The following is a 13,865-nucleotide window of genomic DNA, read 5'->3' on the forward strand; positions in this document are numbered from 1 at the left end:
ATCTGTATTTATGGCTTATTGGCTTATGATTAGAATACTGTAACATAATCTGAATTATCTGACACTTTGTAATCCTATGCATTCACTGATTAAATCTGTGCAAACTACTGTCACTGAAGCTATCATTCTCACTGATCCAGCAACTCGAGAGGCCTCTACCAATGTTCAATGATCCCAATCTATCTACCCATTCAATTTAAGTGACTTCAATTCCCAATCAAAGTTTTGTTTCCAATAACAATGAACAAGGCTCAATGTCAGAGAAAGGGGGGAAGAGAAGGAAATGGACACAGAGTGGGGTAAGGAGGATGTGGAGAGAGAGCAAGAGGAAGAGGTGGTGGACAGACAGATGGGAGTGGGTTAGAGATGGTGATGTACAGACAGAGGGAGGATGAGGATGAGGATAAGGATATGGGTAAAGAGGGGGGAGGGGGGAATGAACATTGATTTTTTTTTGTTTGGGGTATAAGGGCGCTCAACTAATGAGGTCATTAGCACCCAGTCACAATTGTTAGAGCACATAGAATCTAGTAAAACTCAAGGGGGGTCGGGGGGGGGGGGGGGGGGGGGGGGGACACCAGAAAGTTCTTACAAAGATGCAGATAAAATAAGTGAAAGAGTTAGATGTCTTTGGACATGCCAGTCAAAGTAATGAAACGAAGTACAGGAGCAGCTGCTCGAGCGTCATCAGCTAAAATATCCTGTAAAGTAGATGGCAGAGACAGGACAACATGAGATTGACTAAAACGGGGACACGACAATAAAACATGGCGCACTGTTAATGCGTGACCACAAGGGCACTGCGGGGCTGGGTCACCGGAGAGCAGGTAGCGGTGGCTAAACCGGCAATGCCCAATCCGCAACCTGGTCAGAAGGACCTCTTCTCGCCGAGATGGTCGGGAGGAGGTTGTCCAAGCAGTTGGGAACGGTTTTACTGCCCGGAGCTTGTTTCCTTGAAGTGAGGACCAAGTATCCCACCACAAGGACACAAGCCTCTTACAAACAACCCCACTAACGTCAGATGACGGGACACAATGGGAGGCCAGCCGAGGCAGGAGGACTGCAGCCTTGGCTGCAGCCTCAGCAGCCTCATTCCCAGGCAATCCTACGTGGCCGGGAACCCACAGAAAGCTGACAGGAGAGCCACCCTCAGCTAAAGAATGGAGGGACTGCTGGATCCGTTGCACCAAGGGATGGACCGGATATGGAGCTCCAAGGCTCTGAAGAGCACTGAGTGAATCAGAGCAGAGTACATACGATGAATGGCGGTGGCGGCGGGCATACTGAACGGCCTGATGGAGAGCAAAAAGCTTGGCCGTAAAGCTGGAACATTGGCCGAGGAGCCAGTATTTAAAGGTGACGGCCCCGACGACAAAGGCACAGCCGACACCATCGTCAGTTTTGGAGCCATCAGTGTAAATAAAGGTGTGACTGGCAAGTCACGCACGAAGTTCGACAAACTGTGAGCAATACACTGCAGCTGGAGTACCCTCCTTCGGGAGCGAGCTGAGGTCGAGATAAACATGAACCAGAGCCTGGAGCCAAGGTGGTGTCAGGCTCTCACCCTCTCTGAAGGTGGTAGGGAGGGCAAAATCCAATTGTCGAAGCAGGTGACGAAAGCAGACTCCAGGGGGCAGCAGGGCAGACACATACAATCCATACTGACGGTCGAGAGAATCGGCGAAGAAGGACTGATAAGAGGGGTGGTCGGGCATTGACAACAGCCCGCAGGCATACCGACAAAGCAGTACGTCACGCCGGTAGGTCAATGGTAATTCGGCAGCTTCAGCATAAAGACTCTCGATGGGACTAGTGTAGAAAGCTCCGGTTGCAAGACATAACCCCCTATGGTGGATGGAGTTGAGACGGCGTAAGAGGGATGGCCGAGCAGACGAGGCTCCCATAATCCAGCTTTGATTGGACTATGGACCGATACAAGCGAAGCAGGACAGGGCGATCCACTCCCCAAGATGAACCACTAAGAACTCTGAGGACATTAAGGGAACGTGTACAACGAGCAGCCAAATAAGACACATGCGGAGACCAACAAAGTTTCCTGTCCAGTGTGAGCCCTAGAAACTTAGTTGTTTCCACGAATGGGAGAACAACGGGACCGAGATGTAAGGATGGCGGAAGGAACGCTTTATATCGCCAAAAGTTGATGCAAACCGTCTTCTCTACAGAGAACTGGAAGCCATTTGCCACACTCCATGAGTATAGGCTGTCTAGACAACGCTGAAGGCAGCGCTCCAGGAGGCATGTTCCTCGGGCACTGCAGTAGATCGCGAAGTCATCGACAAAAAGAGAGCCTGAGACATTAGGTGGAATGCAATCCATAATTGGATTGATTGCTATAGCAAAAAGGACTACGCTCAAGACGGAGCCCTGAGGCACTCCGTTCTCCTGGAGGAAGACGTCGGACAATACGGAACCCACACGTACCCTAAACTTTCGATCTGTTAAAAAAGGAATCAATAAAAAGGGGCAGGCGACAGCGTAGACCCCACCTGTGCATAGTGGGGAGGATACCTCCTCTCCAACAGGTATCATAAGCCTTCTCCAAATCGAAGAACACGGCGACCGTTTGGCGCTTTCGCAAAAAGTTGTTCATGATGAATGTCGACAAGGTCACAAGGTGGCCAACAGCGGAGCAGTGGCAACGAAAGCCGCATTGAACATTGGTAAGTAGCCGTTGAGATTCAAGAATCCAAACTAACCAAGTGTTAACCATGCGCTCCATCACCTTACAGACACAGCTTGTAAGAGAAATGGGGCGGTAACTAGAAGGAAGGTGTCTATCCTTCCCGGGTTTGGGTATAGGAACAATGACAGCGACTCGCCAACGCATGGGGACTTGACCTTCGGTCCAGACGCGATTGTAGGTACGAAGAAGGAAGCTTTTGACTGCCGGAGAAAGGTGTGCCAGCATCTGAATGTGAATGGCATCTGGCCCCGGAGCAGAGGACCGGGACAGTGCAAGTGCACGTTCGAGTTCCCGCATAGTAAAGGGGGCATTATAATTTTCCAGATTCAGCGAGTGGAAGGAAGGTCGCCGAGCCTCTTCTGCCTCTTTCCTGGGAAGGAAGGCAGGGTGGTAATGGGCGGAGCTTGAAAACTCCGCGAAAAAGTGGCCGAAGGCGTTGGAGGTATCCACAGGATCAACAAGGACCTCATCACCTTAAGTCAGGCCAGGTACCGAGGAGTGGGCCTTAATGCCCGACAGTCGGCGCAGGCCACCCCAGATGACAGAAGAGGGAGTAAAACTGTTAAAGGAGCTGGTGAAAGAGGCCCAACAAGCTTTTTTGCTGTCTTTGATGACTCTACGGCATTGCGCTCGGAGTCGTTTGTATCCAATACAATTCGCCAACGTAGGATGGCGGCGAAAGGTGTGTAAAGCACGTTGTCGAGCACGGATGGCGTCTCGACAAGCCTCATTCCACCAGGGGACGGAAACGCGACGTGAGGAAGAGGCAGTACGAGGAATGGAACGTTCGGCAGCATTGATGATAACAGCCGTGAGGTATTCGACCTGACTGTCACAACTGAGAAAATCGTGGTCCGGAAATGTCGCCAGGGAGGAGTAAAGTCCCCAGTCAGCCTTCGGTATGTTCCAGCTCGAAGGACGTGGGGAAGGGGTGTGGTGCAGGAGACGAACGACACAGGGGAAGTGGTCGCTCGAATAGGTGTCAGAATGGACATACTACTCGAACCGACGGGCAAGATGGTAGAACAGATCGAGAGGTCCAAGTGGGAGTAGGTATGAGTAGAGTCCGAGAGGAAAGTCGGGGCGCCAGTATTGAGGCGGACAAGATTTAGATGGTTGAAGACATCCGCCAAGAGGGAGCCTCTCTGACAGGATGCAGGAGAGCCCCAAAGGGGATGATGGGCATTGAAGTCGCCAAACAATAAAAATGGCGGAGGAAGCTGAACAATCAGGTGCATCATGTCAGCCCGACTAACTGCGGATGACGATGGAAAGTAGACGGTACAAACAGAAAAAGTAAAGGCAGAAAGAGTAATACGGACAGCTATTGCTTGGAGTGGGGTGGTCAATGGGAGGGGATGGTAATAGACATCGTCCCGAACGAGCAACATGACCCCGCCATGAGCTGGAATACCGTCCACAGGGGGGAGGTCAGACTGCTCCGAGGTATAGTGGGTTAAAGCAATATGGTCAGTTGGGCACAACTTGGTTTCCTGTAGACCAAGGACAAGCGGACAGTGCAGGTGGAGGAGCAGTTTTAATTCCTCCCAATTAGATCGAATACCTCTTCTGTTCCAATGTAACAAAGCCATCGCTAGTCAGAAAAGAGGGGGAACGAAACGGGTGAAGAGCTGGTCACCTCAACGGCCGCGGAGGGCCAGGTGTCGAGGGAACAACACTACAACCGGCGGGAGGCGGATCCTGTTCCATCGAGTTGTCGCCAGCGGCGGCCACTTCCCCGGGTTGCGTAGGAGGGGCAGCATCATTTGCTGACGAGACCAGCTGAGCGCCTGGCATCAGAGCATCCTGGCAAAACTGAGGACGGCTGGGAGCAGCGACTCACAGATGGAGCGTCAGATGAAACGCGCCAGGGTGGAGAGGGGGATAAAGATTTCTTCTTGGAGGCCTTCTTGGAAGGCCGCTGAGGCACGGGGATGGTGGGCTGGACCCGAAGAAGGTCCTCACGCGCGGGGTCCATTTTGGAATGCCGGACCTCGGAAGCCGGGGTCCGGAACGTTTCCCCGATGGACGCCTGAGAAGAGGATTGCTTCTCAGGCAGCGGAGGGGGAGGAGGAGGAGGAGGAGGAAAGGTGGCCCTCGGGGCAGAGGGGGCAGGGGCCACGAGGGAGGAGGATTTGGAAGGGAGGGATTTTGGAGGCGGAGGTGTAGACCCCGGATGGGGTGAGGAGGTGGAGGGGGGACAGGATAGGGGTGAGGATACTGTGGAAGGAGTGGACACGACTGAGGCAAACGAAGTTGTCAATGTCACGGGATGGAGGCGGTCATACTTCTTCCTGGCCTCAGAATAAGAGAGACGATCCAAAGTTTTTAATTCTTGAATCTTCTTCTCCTTCTGATACGCGGGGCAGTCTAAAGATCTAGGCGAGTGGATGCCAGGACAATTGACACACCGAGGTGGTGGGTTGCATTTATGTTCCTCATGAAGAGGACGTCCGCAATCGCCACAAAGGGGCTCAGCCTCACACCGTGACGACATGTGCCCAAAGCGCAACACCGAAAGCAGCGCATAGGAGGCGGGGACGTAAGGTCGCACGTCGTACCGGTAGCACATCACCTTTACCTCCTCTTGTCACAACTGAGAAAATCGTGGTCCGGAAAGGTCCCCAGGGAGGAGTAAAGTCCCCAGTCAGCCTTCGGTATGTTCCAGCTCGAAGGTGAGGATAAAGGCTCCGGTATCAATGCGACGGTCTTTGGGGCCACGCTGAACTCGCCGGACGAAATGCATGCCTCGGCGCTCCAGATCTCTTCATCAGATTGCAGCAGGAGGTCCCGATGAAAAATAACCCCCTGCATCCTATTCAGTGCCAGATGTGGGACAATAGACACTGGGATGTCTCGTAGTCGGTCGCATGCCTGGAGCGCCGCCGACTGTGTGGTGGAGGCAGTCTTTATAAGAACGGACCCCGAACGCATTTTACTGAGAGCCTCGATTTCCCCGAAGATGTCCTCGATGTGCTGGACAAAGAACATGGGCTTGGAGGTGGCGAACGTCCCCCCATCGGTCTGAGAACAGACTAAATAGCGGGGGAAGTACTTCGCCCCAAGCCGGCGGGCCTGTCCTTCCTCCCAAGGAGTGGCCAAGGGGGAAAGGGCAGGAGAACCAGAACCAGAGACAGTACCTTTCTTTTTAAAAGACTCTGCCGCAGAGCGACCTGATACATGTTGACGTTTCATCTGCGAAACGTCCGCCCCGATACCACCCACTCCGACCAGGGGCTCTCCCCACGGGCGCCACCCAGCCTCAGCAAGGGCCACCTGGCAGGATGACCGTTGCCGGGAGTCCCGATGCCCTATGGAGATGGGCATCTACTCCTTGGCTGATGTGGGGAGGGTGCAGCTCAGGTATCGGCAACCGATCCCTGTGTTGTCAGGGGGCTACAACCTAGAGGGTACATGACGACCCCACCACAACGGGCTGGCTACCGTGCTGGATTTCGGGTGCCATGGAAAGTCCATCATGATCGTAGGTGCAGATGGGGACGCACTATGGGCGTAACTTGTGCAACCCATCAGGCGTTTAGGCCCAATTTGAGGAATAGTGGGTGTGGTTACAACGCCGTTACAATGCTGAGTGCCAAGGTCTTAGTGCACTGAGGACCAGTGATACACCACGTAAGGCGTCCTTCCCCAAAAGGCTCGTACTTCTGTAGAATTTTGAAAAAAGGAGGTCAAACCCCAAGGGGGACCATCACATTGAAGGCCGAAACGGTTGAAACTCCTTTTAGTCGCCTCTTACGACAGGCAGGAATACCTCGGGCTTATTCTTACCCTGGACCCGCAGGGGGAGGAATAAACAGAGAGAGAGAGAGAGAGAGAGAGAGAGAGAAGGTGTGGTGAGGGGGAGAGGGGGGAAGATTGTGATGTACAGACAGAGGGAGAGGGGGAGGGGAGAGGGAGGATGTGGGCAAGGAGCAGGGGAGATGGGCGGAGAGGGGGAAGAGAAGGAGATTTGAACGTGTATCCAATTCTCACACAGATTTAGCAATGGTACAGTATTGCCATGTTTGCTTTTTATAGATGAGAAATGAGAAATAAATAAATAGTTTTTAGCACCATTTATGTATTATGAAGATCCAACATGGTACTTAGAAATTACAACAAAACAGCAATAGCATCCACAGTTTCATATGAATTCTGCATGTAAACAAACACAGTCAGCTGTATGATTATATACAAAAAAGAACGGAATACAACAAAGAGACAACCATGTCATGAATACCATCAATTGTGAATTTATTTCTTTTTCTCAGGGGTGTGAGCAGGTGGATAGAAAGATTTCATCAGTTGTTCCAAGAGCAGGTGGATAGAAAGATTTCATCAGTTGTTCCAATCATAAGCCATCATTATTGATTTCCAGTGATTTACAAATAACTATTATCAGTTGCAATGGACAGGTGAGAAAGTTCATATTAAAGTGTAGGTGTGATGTGGATGGTACTGCTTAGAAGTTTTCCCACTGTATGTTTTTTCTTTGGAGTATGTTTCTGGAATCTCTTGTGTATTCCAATGGATCAATTCAGTTTAAAATAACCAATAATCATGTGGGCCTCTTTCTCAGCTTAATCAGTTTCATAGTAATAGACATTTTTAATACTGTCACTATAGTGCAGAAAGTCATAAAACACTTAACAAATGAGTGGGCAACAATAATCATGGATGATACTTGAGTAATATCACATACAAGATGGAATTTCCCTGTCAACTGAATAATATATTTTGTATTTATTACATCTGAGCTGCTAAAACAGTGTACCACACTGTGACGTAAACCCGAGATAATGCCTTTCCTTGAGAGTGCATATCCCAAACTCCATTATTCAAGAAATGTTAAGGGCTGATTTAGAACTGACTATTTATAGAATTATTCCACACTTTCTTAATTCTGCAGGTACTCCTCCATGGTACTGCGGGGCTAGGCTTTCTAAGAGAGCAGATTGGTTTTTAGTATTTAGCTTTACCACAACCTTGGGGTTGTCACTTGGAAAGAATTGTTATACTCTCAGTAGAGCACGTAATGTTACTTACCTTGCCTGCTGCAAGATATCCTCCATTTTCCTTCACCTGTTCATTAAGCCTTTGAAGATAGAAGGGTAGTGTTTCATTAAACACAGTTTCTTTCTTCTTCTGCTTAATAGCTTCATCAGGTTCCCAGTAATAGTCACTTAACTCTGCGTCAAAATAGGAAAAACAAGTTTCTGTTATTAATAGAACATAAATGTGAAAACACAGATTTGCAAACACATAACTCAATATTTATTACTGTCAGTAAAATTATGATTTTTTTTTAAATTGTGTGTAATTAGTCCCAGAAATTATATTTCTAAGTGATTTTATTCAGATACATGAAGTATTAAAAACTTGATAAAAATTCAGTACTATTATAGTCCAGGAAGTGCTAACAACCTAATACTAATGTAGTACATAGAAACAAATACAACTTAAAGGATTGATTATATTTCTTGTTATAAGTTGAGCTGTGAGGAACAAAAATAAAAATCAACACTTGCAGAGTTATAACACAGTGAGCTGAACCTAACTCCACTTTCTATCACTGGTCGCCTACTAATAACTGTAAATTTCCCCCCTGATTTCCATCTAAATCTAGTCACACACATCATGTAAATATAGTGTGTGCATAAATTAGGAACATATACTGTGTTCAGACAAAGATTTACTTCAAAGGAAAAAGCTTATTGACAAATAGGCAGAATGGATTCAGATAATATTGTTCGTGTGAAATACGACTAGCTCTTTACTCACACGAAGTAAAGGGTGTTGTTGACAGGTGATCTCAAATTGATTCCATGTTTCTTGATTTCCAAAAGGCTTCCAATATCTTTTCTCTTAAATGGCTTCTAATCAAATTGCGTACCTAAGGAGTATCACCTCAGTTGTGTGACTAGATCCACCATTTCCTGTCAGTAACTTCACAGTTCGTAGTAACTGATAACAAGTCATCGAGTAAAGCAGAAATGATATCTGGCACTCCACATGGAAGTGTTATAAGCTCTTGGTATTTCTAATCTATATAAATGATTTAGGAGACAATCTGAGCAGCCATATTAGATTGTTTGTAGATGATTCTGTCGTTTACCATCTAGTAAAATCATCATAAGTTTAAAACTGATTTCAAAATTATTTAGACAAGACATATCTATGCAGCAAAAAGTGGCCCTAATTATCCTAAGGTCATCCACGTAAGTACTAAAAGGACTCTGGTAAATTTTGGTTACATAATAAATCACATAAATCTAAAGACTGCAAATGCAGCTAAATATCTAGGAATTATAATTACAAGCAACTTAAACTGGAATAATCAGAGATAACATTGTGGGGAAGACAAATCAAAAATTATGTTTGACTGGCAGAACACTTAGACAAACAGGTCTACTAAACGGACTGCCTACATTATACTTGTCTGTTCTCTGCTGGAGTATTGCTGTGTGGTATGGGATCTACCAGATCGGATTGAAGAAGAACATCAAGAAAGTTTGAAGAGGGGCAGCTCATTTTGTATTATCAGAAAATAGGTGAAAGAGTGTTACAGGTGTGTAATATATGACTTGGTGTGACAATCATTAAATCTACCATACAAGACACAAATGATGTACACATACAACAGACAATACAATCCTATTACAGAATGGTTAATTCCAACCTGGGATCAAACTGTATAATGCATACCAACATGCAATAATAATGAACAGACAGAACTTCAAATCAACGGAGAAGAATTACTTGATCAAGCACTGCATCTACACAGTAAGGGAGTATTCAGAAAAACAAAACTGCAGCAATAGTTTGTCAGTCAACTGTTTTTGTGAAATGTATAGAGTAATAAAATATTTTGCAATATTACCTTTTTCTAAAGTGATGGGTGTAAAAAATTTCAAGAAATATATGCCATGATTAAAAAATGGTCCAGAGTACAATGTACTGTCATAAATTCTCAGGCTAAATAAATAAAATGTATGCAGGTAGAATGATGATGCTATTGTTAACTTTCCTGGGTGTTTGGATTTGACGATGCACTACAATGCAACAATTTTCACAAAGTTCCCACACAGTGCTGTGCAGTAATTTGGGTTCTGTGTTCCAGAAAGTCAGTGAACAGTGGGCCCTAGCAGTTAAAAAGAAAAAAAAGTCATTATGCTTTCCTGGAGCTGCCCTGCCTGTTAATTTGACTACACTCCAAAAGTTCTGCTGGGAAACTCTTACAAAGCCTCCATACAATCCTGATCTTTCCCCATGTGATTTCCATATTTTTGGAACCCTAATGAGAGGCATTCATGGTCATCAATTTGCATCAGACAAAGAGGTGCATGCCTGGTACAATCATGGTTCTGCAGGCAACTGCAAACATTTTTCCATGAAGGCATTGACCATCTCACAGTGGGATAAATCTTTTAACAGTTACAATGATTATTCCAGAGGTAGTAAACAGTTTATATCCTTTTTTCCCCATTTGTATCAGCTTCTTTTGACTGCCTCTTATAATGTAAAGCTAGTGAATCACAATACAACAATATTGTTTCATTATTGTGTCTGTTGGGCATGTAAATACCATCAGCACCCTATTTAACAAATATGTTTAAGGTGAAAAATATGCTCTGGCCTGATAGTGTGAAGATCTAAGTGGACAACTAGCCATGTTACTTGGTATTCCATTCTATTATTTACTTATTTATCCATCATTTTTTGTTTCTGTGGTCCACATTGTGAACAGATCATAGGATACAGAACAAGTCAGTCATACAGATTTGTTGTGGTATCATCCTATGGTATTATGTAAATGCTACTATTACATTTTATATTAAGATATCTACCATTGTCACAGTCATCCTTATCCCATCACCGTTGAACTTTAAACAGAATGACAGGAGAAACTGCCATTCACCTGGTAGTTTAAGGTGGATCTCAGTTTACAAGGAAGTAACCCACTCACTATGATTTTGTAAACCATACATCACACACATGGGTATCAGACAGGTTATTTCACAAGCCAGAACTGCAGTGAACTGTCATGAGCAGCATCTTTACACCCAATTCATTTGACATGACAGTTTGGAATCTCAGCTGTGAAGTGTTCCTCTTCCATTTGGTTCGCCACTGGGTCCTAAGGCGTTGGGGAAAAGTACTATGGAAAATGACATGGGAAAAAATGGGGCATCACAGGACATACTTTATCAGCTTCATCTGTTGAGACCTGCCTGGCTCATGAGACCCTCCAAGTAGCTACACTGCTTCCAGTGTAGCCCTCAGCTTCAGGCCTCAGCTTAATAAAAATAATAAAAAGTAGAGAGCCCAAGACTGAGCCCTGAGAAACTCCACATGTAATGATACCCCACTCTGATGATGGTGAGATACCTGCTTTCTGATTTCTATTAGAAAAGTATGAATTTCTGCTGCACCATTTACACCTACCTTTGTGTAACAGTATTAGGTGTCTGACACAGTCAAACCTTTTTGTTGGGTTGCAAAGTATTCCAGACATTTTCATTATTTTATTGATGGACTCCCAAAACATTGACAGAAAATGCAAATGTTGCATCTTCTATTGATCACCCTCTCTGAAATCCAAATTGACTTTTGCTGATGATATTGTGATCACTAACATGCTTAATACTTCTGGCACACATTAGTTCCTCCAAACCCTCAGAAAAACTAGAGGGCAGTGAGATTGACTGACAATTAGCATGATCCACCATATCTCTCTTTTTATACAGTGGTTATACAACTTATTTTAAGCCTTTCAGGAACTATTCTTTGCGTAACTGATGCATCAAAAATGTGGAAAAGGATTTTACTTACATGGATATACCAGTATTTTAATAATTATTAAATATGTTGCAAACTCCTGTAGAGTTTTTACTTTTCACAGACTTAATGATTCTTTCAATTTCCTGTGTAGTGCCTGTTACCTCATTCTGTTGTACTGTGCTATATACACTAGCTCGCAGAAAATTACTGGCTTGATTTATGGAGCCTCATAACCCTATTTGTTCTGTTACTATTAAAAAGATTTTTTTTGGAACATCAGCACCTGCATTTGGACACAATGAGATTATCCGCATTCTTTTATTTATTTTTTTCAGTCTCTAAAACCTGCACTTTTCTGTTTCCTTCTGTACGAAATTCCAGATAGTTTTTACTTTATTGTTTGAGTTATCAATTCCTGCCGTCAAAAACATTATTTTTATTTATGTACAGTCTTGTTAAGAATTTTACTGTACAGTTTCTAATTTTATAATCTTGTTTGGATTATTTGATTTCTTGGCATTCTGCATAAAGCTCCTTTCTTGTTCTACAAGAAATTTTGACACCCATAGCAATCCAAGGCCTATAACCTGATTTAAAAAGGTTTCCACTAAATTTTTAGGAAATATTTCTTCAAATACACTTGTAATCTCATTAACAAATATATTAAATATGGAAGTAACATCAACAATAGCATACACAGGAAACCAGTCCACAAGCTGTAGTTTATGATTAAAGTGTTCCATGGTTCGTTTGATACTAGTCCTCCAGATTTTTCAAATGAAAGTTACTTTACTTTTACTTTTTATGATGAGAAACTATCCATCATGGTCAAAGAGCACATCTATAATATTTTTCACTGTTAAATTGTTATATCCATCCCTGTGTATAAACATGTCTACTGAAGTATTGGAATTGGCTGGTGCTCTAGTTTGAGAGTTTTACCACTGACACTAAGTTGTAATAGCAATCAGGTGTACAAGGTCTATTCTGTTTCTATTGTCTGTTAAGAAATTCAAATGAAAGTAGCTCATTACAATGAATGAATTAGGTTTCCTAGACAGCAACGGAAAAGAGAAAAACAATGAAGTTCCAGCAGGAACCCTGTACATTGACACCACAATAACTGTTGCATTATCTTCTGTTATCTCTCTGCCACACACATCCAAGCACTGTTTAGCACAGTATTCACTTAAATCTAGAGATTTATATGCTTCATTATTTCTATAAAGAAACTGCAACTCCACCTTTTCTCATACTAGATCTACAATAATGAGCAGCCAAATAGTAGGTTTCAATCCTTAACATGTGGATTCTGTTTCTCAAACACTGTGCTAGTACATTATACATCTAGAATGAAATTAATTATTTCATAAACCATATTTCAAATATTAATAAACACAAGACTTACTCAATCTGAAGTCTGTTATTGTATCAACAGCCATATCAATCTCAGCAGATTCCCAATCATTTTCACCTGCCAGCCCCAGCTTCTTGCCTAAATAGCGGCATATAGCAGTGGATTGATGCATCTTCTTTCCATCAATTTCAAGAAGGGGAAGCTTTCCATATGGTGTAGCTTCAAAATTGGAAACAATAAATCATCTTTTGCACATATACAAAAGAGAAATCACATAAATGAAATTGATTGTACTGGTGAGTTCACTTAGAAATCCTTATATATAGAGCTGTATTTCTCCAGTAATCAAATACAAAAACAAAAAGAAAACATGAATTATTAATTATGATGCAGAATAGCTATTCATATTGTTGCTATAACTTGAATCCTTGAACACATGTGGCACCTCAAAGTGAGACAACACAAGTTCTTGCAAAAATGAAAAACTGATTTTCTGTCAACATTTTTTTCTAAATTTAGTCATAAAATAATTCTTAAGTCATCACCCTGCTTCATACAGTGTGTGGAGGTTAGAAGTGATCTTCAACAAGCAGGTAGATAAAGTACACCTACAAGAAACAAAAAGGAAATAATAAAGAAACCGCCATTCCATATTGCCACCTGGAATGTCAGGACCATGTGCCCAAGGTACATCAATGATTCCCAAGAGGTTGATTTCATTTGTAAATGACTGCAGTTATTGATAGGGAGCTCCACTGCTCAAATTAGGGCAATGTGTGACTACAGGAGACGCGGCTACCAGACATGGCCTCTATTAGAGAAGCTAATTACACATTCTTCTGGCAGGAGAAGTCACAAGATGAGCCCAGACTTCAAAGTGTAGGAACTGCAGTTAAAAACGCCCTCCTGAACAGCATTGTGCTACCATCTGGTGGAACAAAGCAGATTCTTACTTTACAAGTATACTCTTCAAGTGGAACTATCAACATCATTAATGTGTATGCTCCCACCTTATCATCCAGC

The 13,865-nt window shown here is 43.9% G+C and overlaps 1 protein-coding gene across 2 annotated transcripts in view; it reads right to left on the bottom strand.

Moving 5' to 3' along the window:
• LOC126161563 (glutathione S-transferase-like) overlaps window positions 1–13,865 on the bottom strand; it is a 100,904-nt gene that overhangs the window by 19,190 nt on the left and 67,849 nt on the right. For both annotated transcript variants that reach the window (XM_049917503.1, XM_049917504.1), the window contains exons 3-4: window positions 12,894–13,061; window positions 7,751–7,893 (exon numbers count right to left, since the gene is read on the bottom strand). In XM_049917503.1, the coding sequence (XP_049773460.1) occupies window positions 7,751–7,893; window positions 12,894–13,061 (311 nt within the window). The remainder of the gene's footprint in view (window positions 1–7,750; window positions 7,894–12,893; window positions 13,062–13,865) is intronic.

The sequence above is a fragment of the Schistocerca cancellata genome, chromosome 2 (assembly GCF_023864275.1).
Source record: "Schistocerca cancellata isolate TAMUIC-IGC-003103 chromosome 2, iqSchCanc2.1, whole genome shotgun sequence".
NCBI lineage: Eukaryota > Metazoa > Arthropoda > Insecta > Orthoptera > Acrididae > Schistocerca > Schistocerca cancellata.